We start from the raw sequence: 12,043 nt of genomic DNA, 5'->3' as shown, positions 1-12,043 counted from the left end.
TGAATGGAAGGGGCGGATCTTTTAATAGCAGGAATTGAAAGGGCTTGCGCCTCCCCTGCAGCTCCCAGGCATCACATTAGCAGGAGATGGGAGCCAAGAGCCCTTTCAGTTACTACTATTTAAAGGGCTTGCTGCTCCTGGCCTTCCTGCAAGAGCGTTGCCTGGGAAACTGGGATGCTATGCTAGAGCCCTTTCAATTGCTTCCATTTAAAGGACTCATGCCTTCCCTGGGCATGTCGGGCAACAAGTTGCCTGGCAGCCGTGGGGAAGACGCAAGCCCTTTAAATAGAAACTGTTGAAAGGGCTTGCGTGTCTCTGGGTCCCAGGAAATGCACTAGGAGGGCGGAGTCTGGAACTGCTTTGTGGACTGGATCAAAGCCCTCGGCAGGCCAGATCCAGCCCACTGAGAGGCTTTTGCCCACCCCTGCAGCAAACCCTAATATCTATAGAGAATGCCTATAAAGAGAGTAGAAGTGGAGTTAGTGTAATGAAATTGATCCAAGGATTGAGGCTAATCTCTTGCTGAAATCTGTTCATAGGGGTGCTTACTCCTTTCTAGAGAGAATAATACTTATAACTAGTTTCTTATACAAGATCTGTTTCAATATGTTGGTTTTTAATATGACTGCATAGAATCATTAGTGTAGCAACAATTTAAGCAGCTGAAATTGGAATATATGAGAGAGCATAGACAAATAATATAACTAAATCATCACTAAGCAAGTGCTGTAAAATGGAAATATCATAAGAGAATAATCAAGTGGATACTTGCATAATTTAATATAGAATAATGTGTAATAAAGTAGATGAATATTGTTTTACATATAAAGTTTCTTTTCATTATGGATGCAATAGTTATATTTTATTATAAGTAATGTTTGAACTATGATAAATTTGCTGTTTTTCAATGAGCAACTTTTTTAGTGTTTCTATCTCATGATTCAACAAAATCTAACTAGTTTAAACTAGCAAACTTTTTTATAAAAGTATTCACCATTTAATGTCCGAGCCCATTCTAAGTTGACTTAGCATAGTAAATGCTTTTGTTCATTCCTTTAATAAGAATATTTAGTGTGAAGTCTGGTTGTGGTGACTTGTTCTGGAAACACATTCTTAAGCGCATATCAAATTTTTATTTGCAGTTGTATTTGTAGTGCATTGAATATTCTCAACACCTGATAATTGATGTTACAGAACATATGCCACTTAGGACAATATAATGTAGTAACTTTGCACACAGTTTAAGGACTATTGTTATCTGTTAAATTTGTTCTGTGTTTGCAGAAGCAGCACTCTTATAGCAGTGCACGAGAGCTGATAAAAGCACTGAATATTAAAATGGATATAGAAATTCTGAAGTATATAGTAATTTGGTTTCCCATAGTTGCTAACTGTGAATTGCACTATACCAAAAGAAATGTTTTAAGCTCCCATTATAATGCTTTTTCCAGTTCAAAAGTGATATGCGTGTGTGTGTGTGTCTCTAATCCTTCGAGCTTCTCTCTGTGTATGATTTAGGGTTACATTCCGAAAAGCAAATGGGAGATGGACACTTCTGAGGCAAAGCTAGGTGGGTATCTCTTTTTTCCTGTTTTCTATATTTGGTATCTGATGGTATGTATAGAACTTTAATTTGCTTATTTGTGCTGTGCCTCCCTGCCAAAGACCAAATGGCTTGTAATGATTTCATAAATGTGTATGTGAATCTACAAGACATTTCTCTTTCAAGTAAAAAGATATTAGATATTCTAATGTTCCTAACCATGGCGGTTTTATACACTTTGACAGGGAGCACACATTTCCATACTAATGCTCATCCACATGTTCAAAGAAAGTAGTTTGTTTAATAAGAAAAAAATGCAATGTTTCATTCTTCCTCTATATTGTAAACAGGCAACAGAATCCATTCACATTATACTACATTTATTTGTGCTGCATAAATTTTTTATTAAGTCTAAATTTTCAACTCAAAAAGTGTCTGTCTTGTAAACATGGGTGTCATGCTGGCTGAAGGAACGGTTGGTGTATCCTAATTCTTGTGTGTTCATTCAGTTTTATTAAGGCATCATAGAGGGGTTACAAACATAAATATTTTACCTTCTTTTATTATATGCTTCTTTTTTATGTGTACTTTTTTTTTGAGCCTACAGGAGAATATGGTGAATTTAATAATCAGGGAGAGACTGTTTTTTCTTACAGAAATGTTTAGTTGGGAACAGTGCTGGATAGCCTTCCAAAACTGTAATGTGACTAGGTAGCATAAGCTCTGTGCTCTGAACCTGGTTCTCAATGATCCAGTCATAATCACTTCCTTTAAAAGATCTCTATATATAAATTAATGTTAGCTGTTCAAATGAAAATCCTTGGGAGTTGTGCGACACTTTTCATAGGATTCATAATGGACCTTTCTGGAATAGAAGGAGATTATTTTAACTCCTCCATTCTCATTAATGTTGTTGTGTTGCAAGATGTTATCTGTTATATCCAGTATTTTCATATAACCAATATTTCCATCAAAATCAGCAGTGGTATTAAAATAGGATCTTTGAATTAACATGGGTATAAGTATCACTTTCAGTCACTTTTATGATAATATATATCTGAAAGGGGATATGTAGTATACATTTCAAAGAAAAAGTTCACTACATATAACTGCCTAACCGTCTGAACTGTGAGTCTGAGTATGGGATATATTCCTTTATATTCTTGTTTTCAAACTCTGACTGTAACGTGGAACTGGCACTATTTACATAAATGGAATTTTGTCTTGTGCTGTTCAACTGCTTTGCTGCAGCATCTCTTCTGCTACCATGTTCTGTTGCTCAGCCATTGAAATCCTGATGGAACACTGAGACTTCCTTGTACACTCAGCACTGCTGAATGAGCCTTTCACCAATATCTGTGGCCCATCAAATAGCTAAGCAGATAAACAAGAAGCTCGTTCTGAGGTTGTATGGGCTCTTGCTGTAGAGTTCACTACTGTGGTCCGTTGTTAAGCTTATTTCTTAGGGCTTGCCATGGTAAGTTTTAAGAAATGTAGCTTTGGAAATAATAGTGTAAAATACTCTATTGTTAAAAAAATTCAAAGCTGTTGGTTATTGTCTTATACTCTAAATAACTATTGTTTTTCATTAAATGTGCATAAGAGGAACAGAAGTGTCACGTTACACGTAACTAACATTTTTACCCCCCCAAAAGTCCTCAGTTACACACATTTTACACGTATCAAACACAAAAGTCCAAAATATGATGATACATAGAACAATTAAACTCTTTTAAATATATAACATTCTTTGTGTAGCATTCCTAGCAAAACTGTGTATGGCTGCAGCAGAAATGAACAAAGAGAACTTTTAAAATCTCCCCCTTAATTGTTAAATCTCAATAATTAAAATAGAAGCAAAATAATTTTTTATAATATGCTTTCTGAGTCATAAAGCCAAACTATAAAAGTCATATAGGATCATCTGCATTTAACCCATATATATACAAATAAATGTATAATAAAATGCAGAGTTAAATTCCTAACAAAATGTCTGTATTAGCCGTTGATCTTGACATCAGCTATACATATTTCTTGTAACTAGCTCTCATCAGGAACTCGGCTAACAGACAGGACACCAATATTTACATAATCACCACGTCAGGTTGCTAAAGAGGTTTCACTGCGGAAACAGATTGAATTTATCCCTGTTTTGATTTAACTATCCCCTCTACTAATAAATCGGAATTTTACAAAAGCTGTAGAATAAACAAAATGGACTTAAAACAGGTATCCAGTTTCTACAAAGAGCTCTAAATCTTATTGCAGTGGATGCTGTTTCTTAGAAGATTGCTTTATAAATGCAGACATTGTCAGTTAAAACTGTGATTAAAAACATTGCATTTTGGGCCTTAAGAATGTTATATCTGATGTATCCTAGGATTTCCAGGGTAATGCTTGGTGAGCCTTCTGCATGAAGCTCCACCCCCTCTACCGTAAGCTTTGCCCCTTCCACCGAAAGCTCCGCCCCTTCCACCGAAAGCTCCACCCCTTCCAGGGCACAGAGCCTCTCCCCTGATCCGTAGGGGCCCAGTGAATCTGTCAGCCCAACTGCCTTGGTAGCTACAAATTCTGTTGTGCTTTCTATCTTTATTTATAAATTTTGTTACAGGTAAGGTACAACAGAATTTTACTGGCTGCAATGTGTCATGAAGAATGTTTGAAATGTTGAGCTTTTCCTGAACATACTTGTGACAGTCACTAAGCATATAAAAATTGCCTTGCCTCTGAGTTCCTGCTCTAGTTAATATTTATTCTGGGAGGGATGGTACATTTGTCTTCTGAATATTGAGAGTCTGCATACCGCTGCCCATTTTTCATACATTTAAAATATAACTACTATGTCAATTTGCTCTACTGTATTTGTGCAGCAAGTTCTTCCATTTACAGCTTACAGAAATGGGCTAATGCTTGTTGTCTTGACTGAAGTATAATTTTTAAAAGCATGGTGAAATAGTGCAAAGTTCAGACCTCACAGAAGAAGAAACTATCTTCACAATCTCTGAAGTTTAATCTGCACTGGAAAGCTTTATTCTAAAATGCAAATAACATTTCACTCAGGCTACGATCAGTTATGTAAAAATGTGAAAACTATGACTTTTTTGAAGGTGAAGTGTGCCAGTGTTGAAAAACAAAAAGTTCTTAGTTTAATTACAGGTGTTGTTAAAATTAAAGTAATAAAGGTGAGTTTTTAAGAAGTTTCACAGATTTTAACGATACTGCTACTTTGAAATTTTTAAAACTCTAAATGGTAGAATTATTAACACTTGAGAATTGGATGCTAAATAACCATTTCCTTCAATAATTACCATTGTGTGCTCCGTATTACAAAGTGAAACTTTGTCTCATAATAAGAAACTCTTCTGTGTTTGTGCTGAGGAATAGTGCAATATGACTTTGAAAATGCTTCATGGTGTGTCTTCTCTGGGGCATTTCTGGACATACTTTGAAGTACTATGTAATGAATGGAAGCAAATCTCCCTGGAAGGGCAGCCAACTTCAAACATAAAAGGGGATTACATTTTAAAACATACTCTATACTGAGATAATGTAGTCCTTAAACAAAGGATAATTCAAACTGATGTTGCAGTCCTTAACTCACCTTTTAACATTTGAGTATTGAAAAACTTTCATTTGCCAATTTGTGACTCACGGTCATACACAGGCAAAGTGTGAGAATTATTGCTTTCATGCTGGTGATCAGGTGTGCTTGCTACTCACACTTTGAATCAGAACATCCTGATTCGCAGTGGGAAAGTATTGATATGATTGCCTTATCACCGGGGTCCTGGACATCTCCATTAATCCAGCTTTTATATACTCTTAAATATGTGCACTGCTCTCTTTTTCAGTGCCTTTTATTCTTTAGACCCTTATGATAGCAGTGTCTGTGTTGTATAGTTTGTGAATAATACTAGATGGGCTTGGGAAGTACCTTTACTGCTGGAGCAATATAAAGGAATTTCCCATGCCTAGTGTCTCTTCTGAAAGGAGATGGTAAGTCTCTATGGCATTATAATCACAAATTTGACATATTTGGCTTCTTTTATTCTGAGTAACTATTAGCAATCCAAGAAAGCAGATTACAGCTATTTTGTGTTAATTTTTAACTGTAGTGTCATTAGGGAGGGAATTTGAAAATGCTTTGCTTGTGCAGATGAAAGATTTGACTCTGTCCTAAGTAAATGTGACATATGGATTCTTGAAAATTCTAGATTTGAATGAGAAAGGGATTACTTTGTCCATTTATCATGTTAAGTTTTACTGAAGTCTACACAAGTCACCATTGTTTTTGATCATACATGATCTCCAGTACTATTCTGCTTTTTGCCATTTTAAATAAAATTCATCTACATACTGAAATTCTTTGGATGAACATTTTTAGACTATCCTTTTCTGTTGCCAAGCAAATAGGCTGCTTTGTATTTGATTAATTTCAAAGATCTCCCCTTGGCTAATTTCATAATAATGGTGGCTTCTGAGCTAGTTTCAGTGGCATCACTGGCAACAGTTCGCGGAGAACACTAAATAACTAAAAAATCACTCTACATATACTATGTGGCAGTGATTGTAGAAACTGTTTAAAATATAGGGCAGAAAACTTAACTACATGACATTATGAACCAGTGAGTAAACACCAATGGAAGAAACAGTAGTAGAATTAGTTTTAGCTCTGTAAAGCCAGTTTCATATCTTAACACCTGCTAATCCTTAACCTTTTACTTTGATTACTACTAACAATCTGCTTTGAATAAGTGGCCAAAAAGAGGAAGTTCTTATAACTCAATAAATGTCCTCTTGTTTCACCTCCTCTCTCAGCCTGGTCACTCTGGTTCAGCAAGCAACAGAAGAAAAAAGTGACTTTTGGACAAACTTCTAGTGTGACCTCTCACACCATGAATAATAAATTCCAAGTCTTTCTGCAGTCTTGGGATTTTCTGTTCAGTAGAAACCGTTCTTCAAAAACTGCTTTATGTACAGTCCATAATAGGTTTAACAATGATGGACACTAAATTCCTGATATTGCATATTATGCTATGTTTGACACAGTATTAAACCCAATGCTGGAAGATAATGTGTGGCATTACTATTGTGTTAAACTGCAGAATAGATGGGACTGCCATTCTGCCAACAGCCATTCTGTTATTGACTGCTGAGCATGGACACTAAATCTTGTGAACTTCCAGGAAGATACATTTTCCTCCCTTATACAAACAATACTGAGTGTTACTGATATGAAAAATTAATATGAAAGATGGAAATCTGTGTCAGTCGTTAGAAGTTGAAACACACTAGAGGTCATTCCACTCCTCAACAGAATCTGGATGTGTAACACACTCATTCTTTTGAAAGCATTCCCCTTCTCATCTTGTGTGTGTGCTTATTACACAAGTTTTCTCCTTTAATGCTGAGGCTCTGTGTTTGTTCTCAGACAAGTTGGATGGCCTGCGGACAGGCACAAAGAGGAAACGTGACTGGGAAGCAATTGCCAGCAGAATGGAGGATTATCTTCAGCTTCCAGATGACTATGATACACGAGCTTCGGAACCGGGCAAGAAGAGGGTAATAAACTCCACTGTTGCTTACTATCTCTAAGGGACTCCTATATCATTCTCTCTGTGGAACATAATTTGAACCATTCAGTTTGCCTGCATACATGGTGAACTTACTATTCCATTTCATTATCCCATTAGATACCAGAGCAAACTATTCTTGAGAATATGGTCTTCCAGACACATGCAGATTTGATATGCCTTCAATATGAGGCATTGAAGATAGTAAAGATTAACAGCGTAAATCACAGATTTTGATATTTAGGAAAATGATACACTGTTTTTAAGGAAATGGTCTGTTATGCAGATTTTCAAAGGATACTATAGAGATAAATATTCTGTGGGCATGTTTTGTGAAGGGACAAATGGTATAGTATATAGTGCAGGTTCTGAGAAAATAGGCTACAAAGTTTGTACTGTGTATTGTATATGAGAAAAGAGGAAAATAAAATGGGTTTTATCTGTATGATTTATATTCGATTAAATGGGATAGAAGAGATAACTTCATGTGTCCTAAAATTCAGGGCTGGTTCAATTTGAGTAATTTTCTTTGGAAAAGTAGAATATATATAAATAAAAATGTATCCTTTATCTGCTGCTTGAAATACTGCTGTGAATGGAAAATAAAAATTCATGGAGACAAAAATGTACCAATTGGCATTTTGAGCATCACTTAAAATAATAATCTACCATTACATTGGGTATGTTAGAGCTAAAGTTTCTTAATTACATTTAGACTGTCACTAAAAATCGAGGAAACCGCCAGAAAAGTCATTTACATCTATATTCAACCAGCTTGTCTTACCCCCTAAACATCAATAGATTATAGTTTGAGTCCTCCACTCCATAACAGACTCTCTTTTATTCCAACATACATTCAATAACCCAAACTCTAATCTCTGCAATAGTCATCTAAATTCCCAATAATGTGTAATCCAGGCATGTCCAAAATCCGGCCCGCAGGCCAATTGCGGCCCGTGTTCCGATTTAATACGGCCCCACAGGTAATTTGGCAATATCTATCTTTTATGGCCCCCAACGAATCCATATGTATTGAGATGAATACATTGTAAAATCTCAGTTAATGTCAGTTGGTCTAAATCAGTTATAAATATATTTGGACACAACATGTATACTTGGTGTTATGTTCCTGTTCATATTTTTTGAACTTAAAAGTTGACAGACAACCTTTATTACCAATAATATGTAATGTACTTTACAATGTTCCTGACATATATTTCAGCTTCTTGGATTTTTTTTTCATCTGGCCTTCAGATATGAAAGGCAGAGTGATTTAACACCTGTTTAGATTTGTCATCCATGTGACGAAATGAAAAGTATGCGGTTTGCAATAAACTTTGCATAAAATAGTTAATTTGCATTTAATTTTAATGGTTCAAAGAATGTCAGGCAAAATGGTCGGCCCTCACGCATGTTCACTTCATCAAATCTGGCCCTCTTTGAAAAAAGTTTGGACACCCCTGGTGTAATCATAATGGATTAATTGTGCACGGAAAATAAGAGGTTGAGGTGCAGGTTGTGCAGTTCAGAGGAAATGGGAGGAACCAGTTGTGTATGCTGTTGTATGTTAAAACTGAAAGGCTACGTCTACACCGGCATGATTTTCTGGAAATGCTTAAAACGGAAGTTTTCCGTTATAAATATTTCCGAAAAAAGCGTGTCTACATTGGCAGGATGCTTTTCCGGAAAAGCGTCCGTGTCAATGTAGACGCGCTTTTCCGCAAAAAAGCCCCGATCGTCATTTTTGCAATCGGGGCTTTTTTGCGGAAAAGAAATCTGTGCTGTCTACACTGGCCCTTTTCCGGAACAGTTTTCTGGAAAAGGACTTTGCCCGAACGGGAGCAGCATAGTTTTTCCAGAAAAGCACTGATGATTTTACAGTAGATCGTCAGTGCTTTTCCAGAAATTCAAGGGGCCAGTGTAAACAGCTGGCAAGTTATTCCGGAAAAGCGGCTGATTTTCCGGAATAAGTGGCCAGTGTAGACACAGCCAAAGAGTTTGTAATGGTGTTGGATGATAAGATGTAAGATGAGGTTGGTGTGGATGTTAACTTTGACCTTTCTAGCAATATCCTTAATTTTTAAAGATCATGTTAATAGAAAATGCAATTAAGCAACCTTTACTCTGAGCTAATTTTTGTGGAGAGTGTCTTTGATTTTTTTTTTAAGTGTTGATAGACAGATGGAGGGGATTAGTTTTGGCTAGTGCACCTGGAGGAGTGGGAGTATTACGGAGTTTTTGGCAGGAAGATAACAGTGGTTGATGGCCAGTGAGAATGGGGAGATATGGGATAGTTAGTTTGTGGTTGTGAACCAGGTTAGCAGGAGAGTGGTACTCAGTGTAGGTTTGTGCAGAGGAAAAAAAAGATTGGAGAAGAGGAACCGAGGTTTATTTTGTTGTATGTCCTATGGTCTAACACAGTGGTTCCCAATCTTTTTGATACTGGGGACCAGTAAATCCATTCACAAACTTTTGGAGGACTTGATAACATGTATTTGCATATTTGCATATTCCTTAAGCAAATAATGAATATGCAAATAAATTGTCACTGGCCCTACTTGTCTGGAGGGTTGTGTGTGTGTGGTCCTCCTCTCCCCCGCTTTATTGGCTGGTGCTGGCTCGCCTGGCTGCATCTGGCACAAGGCATTCTGCGTTGGTGCACACTGCTCCCGGTGGGTTGTTCTGCCCCTCCCCTCGCCCCCAATCCTGGCCGCTTTATCAGCCAGTACCGGCTCCCTCAGCTGCGTCCGGCACCAGGTGTTCTGTGTCAGTGTGCATGGTGCCCGGCCTTCTCCTGGGTCCTAGCGCCTGCCGGATCTAGCCCCGCTGCCCAGGAGCATGCGCAGCAGAGACGCCACAGCGCCGGGGTCTCTCCCAAGAGGGCCACGCTGCCGCACTCAGCAGTGCGGGGTGCAGCTACCCCGTCACACAAATTAATAGGATTGTGCGCAATAATTTTTCTAAGGATCGGTATTTTTTTTTTCTAAGGACCAGTACTGGGCCACAGACCACACTTTGGAAAACGCTGGTCTAACAGACAACAGCTCTATTCCAGTAGACCACCTGCTCATAAACTATAAGTGATCTACGGAGGTTAATAGGATTTGACTATGGCTGACTCATCGCTCTCCCTGGGGCCCCTACTTACTTACTAAGCTTTTTTTTTAACAATTATTAACATTATATTTTTCTAAATATAAACATTCATACAAAATTAGTGGTAATAGAAATAAATATAAAATTCTTCACTGGAACATTGGGTTAGCAGAATGAGGATATTAAACTAAGTAGGTTGGGAAACTGGGCTAGTAAGTGAGGCATAGTCATTGGGGACCAATGAGCCTGCAGGAACTGGGATCAGAGGGTAGGGTGGAGAAACTATTTGTTCCTGAAGTTATGTCTGCACAGCAAAGAAAAATCCAAGGCTAGCCTGTGTTAATTGACATGGGATTATGGGGCTCAGGCTATGTTACTATTACATTGCTTTGTAGATTTTTCGGCTCAGGAGTTCTGGGACCCTCTCACCTTGCAGGATACTAGAGTTTGGGATTCATCCCAACCTGGAAGTGAAAAACAGTAGTGAAACAGCCCTGCAGCCCAAGCCCTGCAAGCTCAAGTCACCTAGCTTGGGGATGTGTAATTACCTTGTGAACATACCCTGAGTTGCCTGCAGATACTGTTTCTCTTGCCTTCTCATCACTCTTCCTACCTGATTCCATGGTTACAACCCTTCAATTAATTGCTTTTATGACCTCTTCCTCATTTCCATCCCCATTCCATTTATACACGTATGTGTGGATAAGAAGGTGACTGCAGAGGTCTGAACAAAGGTGAGGAATGTGAGTGACATTAAGAAGTCTTGGAGGAGGAAGTTGCAGTTGTCAGGGTGGGACAGAACATAAATGCATTTATGGTCAACTTAGCACAGTAAGTGAAATAGTGCAAAGGTTCATCCAGGAATGTGCCATAAAAGCTAAAGATAGAAAATAACTATTTATTGTGACTCTCCTTCAGACAGTGCAGGAATGTTTCCTACTGTAGTTTGTCAGTCTAGTTTTAAATGTCTCTAATATGTAATGAAGTTTACAAGGTAGATGTAGAGAAAGATTTTAAAATGGTAGCTCAACATTGTAGTACTGTGTTCTCATTTCCACTTCATTTGGGACTAAGAGAATACTGATTTGCATACACTACAGTACTAAACATTGAGAAGTAAGTCTATGTAATCCTTCCTTCCAGAATCACTTTGTGTTTTGTGGCTTTCCTCTGGTATCGCTTAGTCCTTCTACACAGAATACTTTCTAGTGGTCTCTTATCTTCCTCTTGTTTTCTATGAGCATTAGGCATCCAGCCATACTCTTCCTCTTCTAAGCCTTAGAAAGGGGAATAAATGCAGCTACTATGCTCTGAATCACAGAATTATTAGTGTTAAAAAGGAAAAGGCTTAAACATCTCACTTATCTTCCAGTCAGGGCAAAATTCTTCCCCACTTTTAAATGATGTAATTGGTGGGCCTTCTGTTGTTTCCCTTCAGAGAATGATCTTTAGTCTTCAATTTTAGACTGCAAATGAAGATTTTTCCTTGTATGCTAGTCTGTGAGAAAGACATACATGTATTCAAGTGTTTATTCTTGAATGGCTGTCCTATTGATACTATGTTTTTCATAGGTGAGGTGGGCAGACCTAGAAGAAAAGAAAGATGCAGATAGGAAAAGGGCCATTGGTTTTGTGGTTGGACAAACTGATTGGGAAAAGATCACAGATGAAAGCGGTCATCTTGCTGAGAGAGCCCTCAACCGCACCAAATATATTTGAGACAATTATTATATGGAATTTTTGTACCTTTAAGGTAAGTGTTCCACCACTGTACAAATTTAGTCTCACTGATTTTAAGACTCAGAGGGGTAGCTGTGTTAGTCTATACCTT

The 12,043-nt window shown here is 37.7% G+C and overlaps 1 protein-coding gene across 2 annotated transcripts in view; it reads left to right on the top strand.

Annotated features, from left to right (window-relative positions):
- The window catches only part of YLPM1 (YLP motif containing 1), a 91,934-nt gene that overhangs the window by 52,585 nt on the left and 27,306 nt on the right, over positions 1 to 12,043 (top strand). Inside the window, exons 18-20 of one of the 2 annotated variants that reach the window (XM_014570825.3) lie at positions 1,519 to 1,570; positions 6,975 to 7,105; positions 11,785 to 11,965. In XM_014570825.3, coding sequence (XP_014426311.2) covers positions 1,519 to 1,570; positions 6,975 to 7,105; positions 11,785 to 11,931 — 330 coding nt within the window. In that variant the 3' untranslated portion in view covers positions 11,932 to 11,965. Of the gene's footprint in view, positions 1 to 1,518; positions 1,571 to 6,974; positions 7,106 to 11,784; positions 11,966 to 12,043 lie in introns of those variants that run through there. The other variant, XM_075926867.1, reaches the window with a different exon arrangement.

The sequence above is a fragment of the Pelodiscus sinensis genome, chromosome 4 (genome assembly GCF_049634645.1).
Source record: "Pelodiscus sinensis isolate JC-2024 chromosome 4, ASM4963464v1, whole genome shotgun sequence".
NCBI lineage: Eukaryota > Metazoa > Chordata > Testudines > Trionychidae > Pelodiscus > Pelodiscus sinensis.
This window is presented reverse-complemented; position numbering and strand designations above follow the sequence as displayed.